At 45.6% G+C, this 14,960-nt stretch overlaps 1 protein-coding gene across 1 annotated transcript in view; it reads left to right on the forward strand.

Annotated features, from left to right (window-relative positions):
- The first annotated feature begins 7,151 nt into the window (after nt 1–7,151).
- Nucleotides 7,152–14,960, forward strand: part of ELOVL2 (ELOVL fatty acid elongase 2) — a 436,749-nt gene continuing 428,940 nt past the window's right edge. The window contains exon 1 of the mRNA XM_078687845.1: nt 7,152–7,245. Coding sequence (XP_078543971.1) covers nt 7,243–7,245 — 3 coding nt within the window. The 5' untranslated portion in view covers nt 7,152–7,242. The remainder of the gene's footprint in view (nt 7,246–14,960) is intronic.

The following is a 14,960-nucleotide window of genomic DNA, read 5'->3' on the forward strand; positions in this document are numbered from 1 at the left end:
TTGTGGCAGTGCTTTGTTTGGGATGTCGATAATTTCAGGGAGATGCTCAAGGGGTAATGATCGCTCAAGATGATATCATGCGTATCGAATTGCTTCAACTTTGAGGCTAAATTAGAAGAGAGTAGACTGTTGTCTATTATTGTGTAACAGCCTCTAACGTTAAAAGTACTTTTAAAGGGCACTGGGTTGGGACTTATCTCATTTGCAAAACCAAGGTCAAGACCACACATCATTTCAGTTAGAACATTTCCATAGTGTGAGTGTGAGAAATGAGATTCGCTTTCCCATCTTCGTTCGTTATACCACATACACCTATTCCTTTCTTAGCACACATAGTAATATTAAAACCTCCCCAGATAACAAAGACGTCCCCTTCCCCTTCACTTTGCACAGTTTTCAAAACATTTGATAAATTTTCTAAAATTCCTCCTATTTTGTCCATCTGTGCATTATTATAGAAATTTACCAGTACCACTCTTTGTTTGTTTCCAGTGTACAATTCCATTACTTGGTAATATACCTCCTCATATTTCAATACAATTTTCTTGATATTTAACATTTTAGATAAGTAAATAGCTAGTACCCCATTTACTCTCCCATAATTTCCTTGAATCTCAGGCATATGGTATGTTCAATATCCATTCATATGTGTGGGCTCCTTTAGCCACGTCTCTTGGAAACATATGACATGAAACCCCGTTATAAATTCAGACCATACTGGATTTCCTGTCTTGGTTTGTAGTCCTGCTATATTCCAGTAAGCCACTTTAAGAGGTTGTTGTCAGCACTTTGTGTTCCTTTTGCAGAGTTTACATCTAGCATGGGAGAGATAGGAAAGATCTCTGATAGTGTAGTCTAATGTGTTCCTACTTTTAAGGCATTGGTCTCTTCTCCATATGTTTGCTTTTGTACTGCCTTGATTATCTCTGGCACTACTTGACCATCTGCAGCCATTGGCAGAGGAGCCGGAGTACATTTTAGCTCTATCTTAGGCTTAGGACCGCTATTGATGGTTAATTGTCTGGTCATTTCATATGCTACCCTATTGTTATTTTCTATTTGAGATATGGGTGTCTTTACCAGTCAGTCTTGCTCATCTCGGTTATACAGACTTTCAAACCTGTTCCTGTATGTACGTTAGACCTCAAGTGACTTTCCATTGGGCAATCCCTATTTTATTTAAGTTTTCCCATCTAGTTGGCGGTTTATAGAAATAACCTAAAGGCTCAACGTTTATGTTTTGAGGGCTCGTGAAAGTGCTCCCTAGTCGCTCCAAGATTCTTTTCACCAGGTGTGTGGAGCCAAAGGATAATACCACACAATCCCCAGTCAGAGCTTTTTGGGTTTTCCCCACCCATGCGTTCTTCTTACCATTTTAAATTCCGAGAACAGTGCTCTATGTAGTCCTGTCCTTGTATCCAGCCAGTATAGGGATTTATCTCTTAGAGTCTCCCAGGATTCACTTTCTCGTGTTAGAAGCTGCGGGACATTCGTTAAAATTACGGTGTATGGGGTTGCCTCCGGGGGAAGATCTAATGGTCAGGCAGAGGGTTCCTTTTTTGCCTGTGAATGGTGTGTGGAGTGGGCACTTGAATGGGTGTAATTCTCCATTTCTCCCTTTGGCCATTTTGAGCTAAGAGTCCTGTGCCAGGGAACGTTTTTATACCCTTTGTTCCCGTCTGGTTGTCCTGGCATACTAACTTTGTATCTTCTCTTATTCTATTGGGTAAGGTGTTGGTGTTAGTATTAGTTAATATGTTTGATACCTCCTGTGATCTCGCGCTTGTTGTATTTGGCGGTATGGGTTTTTTAGGGGCCACACTCTCTCTGATCTCCTGGTCTCTATGTGACAGATTTCTCTCCTGAAGTTTCCCTAGGGCTGCCTCAATATTTTTTAATCTTTCATCCATCTTTCCCAGCGATTCTTTCAGGGTGATTTCTAGGTCTTTTATCAAGTTGGAGATAACTCTAGGATCTCTGTGAGGCTCGTTCAGTGCTAATTGTTTGACGTTCTGGTCTACTTGTGTTACTTTTTTCCGCTTTAGCACCTTCCTATGCTGTTTGGAACTCGGTGTTTTATTTCCAACGGGGTCCCCATGTGTGATCCCCTTTCCTCCTTTTAGTCCCTCCGGGTTTCTCACGCGCTTGGATTGGCGTTGGTATTCTCCTTCCTCCTCGTCACTGACCCACACCTGGTCAGATATATTTTGTACACAGCCATTTGCAATAGGGATTATGGGAATGGGTGTTATTTCTGTCCCATTGTTGCCTGGGTAGTCACTGTTTGGTTTTCTCCTCTTGCTTCCGCATTCAACGTCTCTTCCACAGTGCTTATTTGCTTTTCTACTGCCCCCATCGTGCCCGTCAGATAGTTTAGTAATGAAGAGCGGGACTTCGTGGTCTTTATGGAGTCCATCTTCCTACACAGTCCTTTGCTGGATTCTGCCTTTCTTTTCCCCATCCTAACTGGTGATAATTTCGTAAAAAAATCGCCCAGTGGCTAAGTGAGTGTCCTGCAATATTTACCAAGATTTGTGGTATTACAAGGCCTTGCGCAAATTGACAATTACGAGTGTGTGGCAGCTTGGGTACTTGGAAATGTCAAAGACAATGGAATAATCTGTCGCGACAGATCAACAGGCAAAGTTAGAGCAATAGCTGTGTTAGAATGTCCATTTCAAGTACTCACCAAGCGGGCAGGGTGTTAAAGACAAGGGGGGTGGCCCAGCCCGGCCTCCTCCGATCTCTAACGGGCACAGATGGACCCGCCCGCGTCCTGCGCCGCGGGAGCCCTGGCAGAATATTTAAAGCAGCGCTGACTGGTGCGAGGCACTTGTTGGCGGCAGCACAACAGCTTTGGAAGCCGTAGGGGAGGGTGGGAGATGTAGTCCCAGGGCTCTCCCGGTCCGCTTCCCCCTCCTTCTTACTTGGTCCCCTGCGAGGGGCTAGACGACAATGGCAAAAGTGGCAGCAATGTTAAAGCATCCCCCTTAGGAAGGGGAGGGGCGAAGTGCGGTGCCATGGGGGCCCAATCATCTGTCATTGCTGGGTTGAAGAACCATGTCTCCCACCAGAAGGCCTCGCTGTAGCCTCACCTCCGAGCCAGGCAGTTGATCAAGCCAGGCCTCTGGGCCTCCCAGGAATGACCCGGCCCGGCGTGCACTCTCCACCGCCTTCACCAGCCGGGCCCTACCAGGGAAGATGGAGCAGCAGCTGCAAGTTCCCCAATCAGTAGGAGGGAGCCAGACAAGGAGTCGGGGGGGCCGGAGTGCCCTGCAAGTTACAGGTGCCACAGCAACTCCCCCCTCAAGACCATGAGGGAGAGGCCTGTTCTCTGTAGTGGAGCTGGGGCCTTGCGTGAGCAGCACAACCTCTGTCGGCGCTCACGGCTCCAGTCAAAAGTCAGCTGGTGTTCCGGTCAGGGGAGAGCGCCCTCAAGGTGCCGTGCGGCAGCCCCCAGGGCTCATAGGAAACCACCTTGGGGTCCGCTGCCTCCATTGACTAAGGCGCCAGCTCTCCTGGGGAAACGGCAGCGCTGCCTGGTGATCCCCCTGTGAGAGATCGTCTCAGCGCTGGGGCACCGCCGATTCAGCAATGCTCTCCAGGTCAGCAGTGCACCTCCAGAGGGTATCCTAGTCGGTGGCGGTATCCCGGTGCCGCACGGAACCAGGATGATGAGGGTGCCATAAAAAGAGAGAAGAGTAAAGAGTTTTAATTCGAATAAAAGATGGCACTCAGTATGGTAGGTATTTTGTGATGGCTCCTAAAAGCCATCGGAGGGGGGAATTGATGGAGCAGGGTTTCGCGAAAAATGAAACCTGCTTGAATCAAGCACCCCTATAAAGTGTACTAACTATAAGTAGAAGTAGTACACTAATGTGCACCACACACAAACATGAGGGAATCTGCTTTGTGGATGTCTGCACTAATGTGAATTAATATACGAAAGAACTAAACCTGTATTTTCAGTGTGCTTTAAAAGAAAATGAGAAAAACTGCACGAATAGGCTGCGTGTGCATCAGTAGTTTGCATGTTGCATCCACCTTGAGATAATAAATAATGTCGCTTTTGGAAGAGCGTGGAAGAGGTGTGGCGCCGCGGCCAGGGCGAGTGGAAGAGGTGTGGCGCCGCGGCCAGGGCGACTGATGCTGGAATCTGGGGATCACGGTTCGATCCCCGGCTCCGGCGGCAGGTTAGCTCAGCACCATGTGACTCTGGGCAATAGCTTGCTTAATCTTCCCGACGGCCCCCAGCGCCTAGAGACCCTAACGGGTGATTGTGCGCTTTACAAATGTGGATTATTATTATTATTATTATTATTATTATTATTATTATTATTATTATTATTATTATTATTATTATTATTATTATTAGAATGTGGATTGCTCAAAGCTTATGCTAGGTAATACTAATGGGGAACCATACACAGGTGGGTCCTAAACAGTAAGGGATGAAGTATCATATAATAATGAATGTCTATATTTCATTTAATTATTGGAGTGGATTAAGAACCATCTTTTCCTAAGTTAGCAATTGATTGTAAAGGGAGGGTTTGGAATGGGAGCAAGACTGTAATGACAAAGCAGCCAGAAGCGCTGAACACAGCAGAAGATGCCTAAAGGTTGAAGGTTGTGATGCTGACTGCCTGCCACCGGCTATGCTCGACCGTGTGAAAGGCGAAAAATGTCAGTGTATGCTGTCTAATTTGAATAAAAGAATGTTTCATTGTAACTTTTTAAAATTTCATGTGAAAGAACTGAGAGTTAGACTATGGGAAAGGAAGTAAAACAATAGAATAGTCAACATTTTAGCAAAGTCACGGGCGTGTGACATCCCGCCCCCCAAAACCAACCAATCCCTTGTCAAGATTCAAGAAACTAGTAACTAATATGGGACAGACATGTAGGTTTTTAGACTATAATTAGGGTACCTTTAGTGGTGTGGTTTAGAAGCTTAGGCTGACAGGAGAGAAGAGGTGAGATGCGTCGCTGTCCGTCGGTTTGCTGAGAGGCCTAGCTGTTTCCTACCTTATCCTGTTCCTGTTCGAGAACGTGAATTCCTGTATACCTAGGGAAAGCCCCTATCATCACCTGGGTCCAGGGAGGGTTCTTCCTATAGAGCGTCAGGTTTGTATTTAGTTAATAACGTTACCAGATATAAGTTTAATGTTTTATCTCTGAATTCTTTTATCTCTCCACCTATCCATTCCGTCAACAATTTATTATGTATTATTTTAGATGAACCTATTGTCTCTTCATCTATCTCTCAGTTAGGTAAAATATTGATTGGCATAATTGTTTTGCTAAATCTTTGTCGCTTATTCTATTCACTCCTTCCTTGCATAATGTCATTGTATTGTGAGTCTTTATCCGTTATAAAAATCTACCTGTTATGAGAATTCGATGTTTTGATTATGACCAAATTGAAACTGAGCATTTAACCTTTAACTAAGATAATTTCATTTATTAACCTTACTGAGAGTCTGTTATTAATTTCAACTAAATGATAGGTAAAATAGTATCATCATTGCCATTAACTACTCAACTAATTCGAAAAACAAAACACAATGTGGCAAGGCTCTTATGCGCAAACATTTTTCTAATAATCCCTCCAATCTCATGCGAACTATTCAATTTGTGTGCTCCAAGGAAGAGGGCAGCCACTCGTACCCCGAGAAAAAGGACCAGAGAACCGGTTCTACAACAGCAAACAAGTTATCCTGAGCACTACACAGTGTGTATCATGAAATCAATGTCCAGTCCGTCTTCTTTCAATTCCGATGATTTATTCTTGAGGTATAATATAGTCTGCTCCAGATAGCACAATAGCCAACACGTGTTTCCTCAGATCTGATGCCTCCCTATCTCTGACTTAGAAATGTATCTCAATTCCATAAGTCAATATCACTGTACTCCAGATATCAACTACTTGTAATGAATTAATATATAATCATTAGTCTTCTTGAGTCCTCCATCAGGACAATTAATAACCACAATAGGTCCTTTCTGACCCGAGCGACAGAGAGTACTCCCCACTCGTTTTACCGGGGTCTCACACACCCATGTGAGACGCCGGTAAAACGAGAGGGGGGTACTGTGCTATATAGTTCTAAATCCTTAAAAATTAATATCTCCAATTCCTTACATTGGATTTTTTTCGTTTTGGTGTCCTTTTAAAGATAAAAATATTCCCTATTTTTATAAATTGATGTTGATTTTTTATTGTGAGTTGTATCTTAATTATTTACTGGATTTGTGTTTTTTAAATGCTTCACATACCTGTCTTTGAAGTTAAGCCTGTCTGCTCGCAGCCAAGCTACCATGGGCTAAGCATGGGAATCATTTTCTAGGACCTATTTTGAGCCCTATATTGTGTTAGTGACCTTATTGCCAGTGGTAGATGCATATTTACCACTACTAATAACCCACTTTCCAACAATTTACAAATACTAGACTGTAGTTTATAAAATTTTGCCTGCGGTGTGCATACTTCTGCCCAACCGCCACGCTGTGGTGTTTTGTGCAATCGGAGGTACAGCAGCAGCTGGACATGGCTCGCTCTAATTTATTTTTGAGCCTCCATTGGAAGGTATGATGCACAATTTAGTAAGCTCCCGGCGAGGTCCTCATAACACAAGTCCAGTTTAATGCATTTGAATGGGACCTTCAAGTGCGACTAGCTCTGCAGGTCGGGGGGCTCACATTCCAACTGACAGCCTAAATGCTAGTGTGTGCATTTGTCAAGACAACGCATATCATGAACAAAGATGTCCCCCAACCCTGATTGCTAGAGCGACACCGTGCCAAATATTGCCGTTTTCCACACAGTGACTCCTCTGCGTGCTTGGTTGTGTGTAATTTCCAAGGTGACAGGAGGTCCCGCGACATGCCGTTGTTAGGGCAGCAGTGCGGTCTGTCTGTCTGTCTGTCTGTCTGCAGGTGCTCCTGAGGCAGCGACGCAAACCGACACCTCGCGCCGGGTAGAGGGCCTCCTCCTGCCACGAGCCCGGGCCAGAGGGGGCTCGAAGCTCCCGCCCCTCCAGAGCCCGTACGAGCGCAGCGTCCTCTGCCTGCCATTGTGACGCCACGAAAAGGGCGGTTTCGTCCCGCCCCTCGCGCCGGGTGGAGGCGGAGCCTGATACCCTGGACAGCAGCGCGCGGCCAGCCCCGGCCCCCTCCCAGCCGCCGCCGCCGCCAGCCGCCGCACCTGCCGCGGGAAGCAGCCTCCCGACCAGCAGAGCCATGGTAAGCAGAGCGACCTACCTTAGAGCTGCACAGAGATGCCCGCTATGGCTGTTTAAAGGGGGCACCCGCCCCCTGCGTTCAGAGCTGCCAGGCTGCCGCTGCATAGCACCACAAAGCTGGGCAAAGGTGTTAGCCTCGGTCATCCGCGGGGGCAGCACGGGGGGAGGTTGGGTTAGGAGGGGGTAGCAGGGCTGCAGAAAAGTCGTTCACTTTCCATCAGCAACCTCTTGCTCTGGCTCTCCATTTCACCTTCGAGTTGGGGGGGGGGGGGGCAACGGTGGTTCCACTGACTCCTTTTGGCAGTGGCGAGCAGCCCCCACCAATACGAGACACAACTGCATCACCCAAGCAAAAGCTAGATCCCAAGACAAATACCAGAAACAAAAAGCAGACTGCAATCCCAAAACTAGAGTGTAGACCCCTAAATCCGGATGAAGACCTACTTCAGCCTGCATGATGACCCCTGGGCTGGATAATAGAGCACAAAAGTAGAATGCACATCCTACAACCGGACTAAATTTCGATTTGATCCAAGTGCAGCCTGACAACAGCCCTTGAAGCCAGACACAGAACATCATCCCCCAGGCAGGTGGAAACTGCAGTCTAGACCCCTTAGACTGGATCTTACAATTCTGAAGCAAAATATGACAGGGAAGACTACTAAACCTGAATTCAATCCTACTACAACTGTCAGGTTGACACTTTACCAGTAATAGAGACCACTAAACTAGATTGTAGATCATAACGCTGGGTTAATCTATAATAGTAAGCCATTAACTGGAATTTAGAGCTCCAAACTGGATCACTAAACGGGAATGTAGGGGTATAAACTCGGATAGGGTGACTAAATTAGAATGTAGACCCTTAAACTGAAATTCGGAGCTGCTAAACTGGAATATACATCTGTCTGAACAAACGAGAGTTTATAGAAAGGGATCTCAGCTTTAAAAGCAAGATAGCAATTGTAAATGTGCACTAGAATAGCACCATAATATAAACTGGAATATAGACAGGTGCAATTAAATGGAGACCCCTAAAAAGGAAATATATCCCCTAGAAAGACAAGAATACAGACCTCTAAACTGAAATGAAGAACTTTGGACAGGAGCATAGATCCTAAAACTGAAATGTAGACCATGAAACTAGAATTGAGAACCTTAACCCAGATTAAAGGTCCCTAAATTTGGCTGTTGACCCCTAACTCGGAAAAATCACTCTTGAACTTAAATAAGACTCTGAAACTGGACAATAGGTAACTAACTTTCAGAATTCCCCATCTAAACTGGAATATAGACCTCCTATCCCGGAATATTGATTGATACATTTGAAAATCGACACTTCAATTGGAAGGTGTCACTATGCACCAGAATAATCAACCCTAAATTGTGATTTACCTCACAAAACTGTAATGTAAACCTGAAAACGTGTACACACTAACACTGCAAAGTAACATTTAAAAAAAATGAGGGTACAATGTTAAGTAGACTCCTAAATTGGTATACAGAATCCTAAACTAGAATATAAGCATAAAGACTGGAATGCTGGGCTCTTAAACTGTTCTACTTAGCCACAAATGGAATATTGACGTTTTAATTGGTTGGTTACCCATTGGAATGCAGCTCCCCAAATGGCAACTCACATTCCAGGCATACGAATGAAGAACCAGCAAAATGGAATAAAAGCTCCTGAACCGAAATATAAAGACTTCAATAAAAACGTATATCTCTGAACTGGACTGCAGACCCAAAATATTTATGATATGCAACCTACATGTAATATACAGCACCAATCACACCACGTCTGTCATCCTGTTTGTTAAAGTGTCCCCCAGGTTTTACCTCTATGGCATGTGCCAACCCTCTGAAGCAGCTGAATTGCAGTATCAGGTCATAACCAGTATACGTTAAAGTAAATTTTGTATTCCTGAGAATAAATTTAGACCCAGAAATTAGAATATGGGGCCTGAATATGTGGCCTTAAGCTAGAAGGTAGACTCTTCTAGACCGGGCTGCAGTTCCCCGGCGTGTTTCTAGATTCCAGATGTGTAACACAGACACATGCGCTGCTATTTAGATCCTTACCCTGGATTGCAAGCACCTAACATGAATGTGGACAACAAAATTGGAACATAGACCCCCTCCCGTCCAAACCCCACTACGTTGTCAGCCCACTTTACGCTGGAGGATGGACAACCAAACCACACCTGCACTCAAAAACGCACATCCACCGTAGCCTCAAGAAAAAAAGCCAAGACCCATTCAGACCTTGCTTTGGGACTGTGGTGAAAGAGGCTGGTGATTAGAGAAGTCTCCGACCCGTCACCCTACCCACCCCCATACTAACCCTGCACCCCACCACAGAGCTGTCCCCAGGGCCTGGGTTCAGTCTGTCGTGAGTGACCCAGGCTGGGTATTCTGTGTAGCATGGCTGACAGTGTCCAGTCTTTGACCCCTGTGGTGTATATGCGCATTGGTGCTGTGTTGCTGTGCTGTAGCCAGCTCCCCTGTCTCACTGGAGGAAGACCAGGAGGGTCGGGGATAGGACAGTTCCTTCCAGCCATGTTGGATAATGGGTCTAGGCGGGGACGTGGCATAAGGTGTGAATGCCTTGATGGTACAACCCTCTGTGCTGGCGAACCTCTCGTGTCGAAACGCTTCCAACTTTTGACAGATAAAAGAGCAGCTGAATTCAGGCCGACAAGGCTGTGCGCAAGTGTCACACAGTTTGATCACGTGGGGCAGCGGATCAACAAGTCCAGAGGGGTACTTAACGTCACACGCACTGCTAATACCTTGTCCCGACAGACAGAGCTCCTGCGAACTCACGCTGTCCAAGGGTGCCACGGATCTTTCACACCTCACCCCATCCTGTTTCCTCCCTTACCAGTCACCTTGTTGCTCCATTCATCAGACTCTGTTCTGTCATCCCCCTTCCACATGCCTCACAGTCGTCCCTCTCAAAGTCTTTCCCTTACTCTCCTTGCCCGCCAGTCAAAGACAAGCTCCTTTAATGTCCTACCCTCACTCCAGTGGATGCTTCCGGTCTCCCCTCTCCTCGCTATTCCTCCATTCATGACGGACTCTCTATTGCTTCTCCCTTTGACTCTCTCTCCTGTCACTATCTCACCTTGTCCCTCGATTCATGACAGACATTCTCTATCTATCCACTCACTCTGGCCCCCACCATCATGTGCAGACTTGTGAGCCCTACTTTAATGCTTAGTCTCTCCTCCTGTACTGAATAGCCTCAAACACTGCAGTTACTAAACTGGAGTCGGGAGCCCTTCGTTTGCTCATAGTCTAACTCGAGACCCCTCTCGCCACTTGCACCAAATGTCTCTTCCTCTTGTCGCTCTTTCTCGTTTCCCAAAAGTTTGCACCTCCTTGTCCTCGGCTTTCCCACACAAAATCTGAAGTAGCGCTTGGTCGCCACCCTCCCCCAGGCAGTACCCAGGCGCACTTCCAGGATGTGCTTGGAGCTCGAACGACCATGGAAACCTTGTTTCCTTTGAAACAGCTTCCACGAGCATAAAAGCCACCTTTTCGTTCTTTTAGCGCCTAGAGGCGACGCAGTGCTTCCTTATACAAAGTAGAACTCTCACATCAACTTATTTGCACACTTTGAGCCTGGGAATTAGCCAAATATATGTAACTGAAACAGCACCAGTGCTCTTCATCAGAATAGAAAAAAAAAAACTTCGAATTATTCCTGCCTCGTTTATCGAATCTTTCCATAGGAAAATTAACTATATCTGTTCACTGCCTACCCATGTAGGGCCTGCCGCAGTAGAGAACAAACGACTTTGGACCTTTTCAGCGGTCCAGGCCTTGTAGACAGAATATCATGCAGGGACCTGCAGCGAAGGCCACACAATGAACCCATTCACTGGATAAAGAGAGATTGAAACAAGTGTGTATAGTTTAGTATTGAAACAAAGTATCGCCATCCGAAGCTAAATGCGGCACAGGCGGAAGAGCTGAAATTACCGATTTAACTTTTGGGATAACTCAGCAAGAACTATACAAAGTTACAAAGAGTGCTGAAAACCTTGGCTTGGACAGCATTCTTCCTACATGCATTCAAACGTGAAGATCACTGTGAAGGAAAGTTCTCGAAAAGGAGGTTTGTTGCATTAGAAGCCCACCTGCATCTAGACGCGGTAGTGGCCTACGGTTATTTGGGCAAAATGTATAGTATGACATGAACCTAATCCATGTTAGTACATGAGACAAATGTAAAGACGTAGCAAATCGATGGCGCACTAAGTACCCCTATCAAAAGAATGGGCACATTTTCAGTTAAATCATCGTCCACGGACTTATTTTGAAGTCAACTCTCTGGCCACAACAGTACAGTAGAGATCCAATAATTTACTCTTCTCGAAAAACTTTACCTCCTGAGGAACAAAGGTGTCTGAAGACAATTCTTGGTGCGTAACTGGAGGGATGACCACTGAATGTGTACATTGGAAGGGAGCTCCCCCTCCCTCGAGACTCCCAAATGTGTTTTCTGTCAGAAAAATCTGAAAACGTGGGGGCATATTACCTAGCAATAGCGATATTTATCGCTAAGCAGGGTTAGCGGGAATAATTTTATCGCCGCGCTACGACGATTTGTATCGCTGAGATACCTTGCTATCATCAAGGTGTATCTCAGAAACGATAAAAATCATTCGAAATGCGTGAATATCGCTGGAAATACAGCGATATTCACACATTATCGTGACAATGCTCCTAGCCATGTTATCCACCTCCCATTGGATAACATGGCTAAGAACTGCTCTGGGCAGGTGTTAGCTTTTGGAGATATTCGCCCTTAGCGCGAATATTTCCAAAACTACGCCTTTGTAGGTAATAGGAGATAGCGATGTTAGCGACTGTTTTCAGTCGCTAATATCTTGGCACGCCCACTTTGCATGCCTCTTACCAAAGAAGCTCATTGACAAATGGCAAAGTATAACAGTGTGGCAAATCGCCAGTGAGCATGGTGCATTAAGGGGCTGGTGAACAGTTACTTATGCCTATTGCCCCTCCTGGGGTATAGGCCATCAACCAGCACTCTCCAGCCACCTCTGTCCTAGGCTTTTCTTGCAGTCTGACTCCAGGTGTAAGCCATCTCCTTGCAGTCAACCTCAAGGCCTTGGCGCCGGGTGTTTCTTGGCCTTCCTCTTTTCCTTTTCCGTTGAGGGTTGCAGGCAATGGCTTGCCTGGCGGTGTTTGATGCGGGTCTGGCAGTGGGTGTGACCTATCCAGCCCCAGCGTCTTCGGTGAAAAGTTGGGAGCGACAATTGAGGTGCAAGCCTGGGAAGAATCCTAGGAGATGCCTCACCTACATTTACACTATGTCTTGCGGAAGATAAAAAACATGAAACTGAGTCTGGAATGGTAATCAAAGTGGAATAATTTGTCTGGACATAAATATCATTGATTAATGCAAAACGTACCTGGCCTCATCTTTCTATTCAGGAAACACAGGGTAAAAACACACTGTTAATAAGTAAATGAATTTAATCCAAGTGCAGTTATCATGGGAAAGTGGTGAATAAAAGCTAAAGTGTGCACGAGCTTGAGTGGATAGAGCCAAAGTAAGAATACCCTGCTTTTGTTATTTATCTGTCCTTGGTATGATGAAGGAGGGATTTACTGGCCTGTTTACTTAAGAAATTAGGGTATAGGGCATCATATCTTGTCCTTGAGTGCCCCGTTAAAGTTGCTGAACTTAACAAAAGTGCGAGGGTGGCACTAAAAAACTGTTCAAACATGGAAAACCTTCTCTTTTGAGAGATGGAGACATGAAAGTTATAGATGAGTGGGTCCATAGCAAACATTATCTGAGTCCCAGGCAAAATGACCGTTTCCCCTATGGTCGCTTCCCTTTGATTGCAAATAGGCATATTTTGAGGCAATTTACTGCAGTCTAATGTCCTCTTATGGTGGTGCCATGAATCAGCTGTATCAGCCTTGTACTTGAATTTAACAGGGTAAGCCTAACTTATACAAAATCCTAGAAGGGTGCGGTTGTAATAATGAGAAACTGGACGAAAGTAACACTAGACATAAAACTAGATAAACAACGATAAGTGTTTAGACCTATAACTAAACATAGTATTTCATAAAACCGCTTATTTTAGAGTGCATTGAAAACATGCAGCTGATCTTGACACCTTGTGCAGGAGATGTTAGCGCACAGTAGGCCTGCCTTCCTCTATCAGAATTATTCCCGTCTCCTTCAGTTCTTGGATAGCGTCTACCTTGTTAATCTTGAATAGTTACGCTGTGTGGCATGGTCCTGGCTGTTTAAACCCTGGTGAATGCTATTACGGTTTTATTATGTGCTGAACTATATAAATCGTGGACTGTGAAGCGACCAGCTGCAGTTAAGCGCGGGCAGTAACCTTTTTATCTATAATTGAATTATTATCTTCCACTCAATGGATTGACAGGTTTTACTAGCCACACAGGATGGTGTTTGATTAACGTGATTTTATTATTTGTTTATGTTCAGTATTGCACGGATTAACATTTATAACGGTTTATAACTTTTACGATTTTGCTATGTGAGGTGTCTTTGAGAATGGATTATTGGAACGTGCTTCTGTGTAGCGTGAGTTTTATATGTACTGATTATTTCGCTAAGGGGTATGTTTAGTCACCCCTTGTATAGGCGAGTGCGCCTCCATGCTGGCTCACTCAGATCACGTGACATTGGGGAGCCTCCTTTGCTCGCGCGCAGCTCCTCGCGGGGGTCGATACCACAGCAGCGGTGGGAAGGGGGGGGGGGTCGTCCTCGCTCGAAGCTGAATGAAGCAGGAGGGGAGGGGGCATGGTGGTCCGAGGGGGAGGAGCGAAGCAGGCTTCGTCTCCATTCATTCTTCCTCTTCTGGGGGAAAGGCCAAGCTGTTAATGGATTCCAAGCGCAGCACAATGCAGAGCCCAGCCTGCCGCGCCCCTGCCCAGATGACAGCGCCCCGGTCCGCCATGAGGGGTGGGAAGGAGTCTCACGAGAGAGGGCCCGTCTGTGTCCACACACAGGATCTGGGCTTCCCATATACAGCACGTGCAGACTCTTAAAATGAGCCAGGGCTCGACAAAGAAATGCACTGCAGTCTGCAAACGTCTCAACTACTCGCTTTACGTTACAACACTAACGCCCACGCCCTGGCTGTTGCCCGCATACATGCGTGCATGATGTCTCAAGAAGCCGTTGCATGGCTACTCCTTAGGTTATGGTGGGAGTGTGGTTTTGTCAGGCTGTACGTCTTTTTATATTCAGTGACCTATAACAACTTTCTGCTTGCTTCCCACTTAACATAAAAGTTCACTGTTTGGTCGTTTCTGAAACTGCAGGAGGACTGGTTGATGTTCCAGCTGTGGGAGGTGTGAGCTTTGGAAAAAGGATACTCTGTTGTAGCCCTATTCATTCTTTGGTCTGTGTTTGGTCATTCACATTTTTTCCATCCACAATAGCATTCAGGAACGTAGTTTCCTCAGTGCCAAGGACTACTATGGCAGTGCGTGCTTTTTGAGCCAGAACCTGTTTCAGCTTGACGAGGGCTCGACAGCTTCACCAACATAATGTTTTGCAAAAAAAAAAGAAACAAACATAACCAGCATCGACAGTCAAAAGGCTTGAAGCCAGAGCAGACCTGCTGATATTGACAATGCTTAATATTGTTAGATCTGGCATCATGCATATAGCTTTATCTGTTTTTGTTA

Source organism: Lissotriton helveticus, chromosome 4_1, assembly GCF_964261635.1.
Source record: "Lissotriton helveticus chromosome 4_1, aLisHel1.1, whole genome shotgun sequence".
NCBI classification, from domain to species: domain Eukaryota; kingdom Metazoa; phylum Chordata; class Amphibia; order Caudata; family Salamandridae; genus Lissotriton; species Lissotriton helveticus.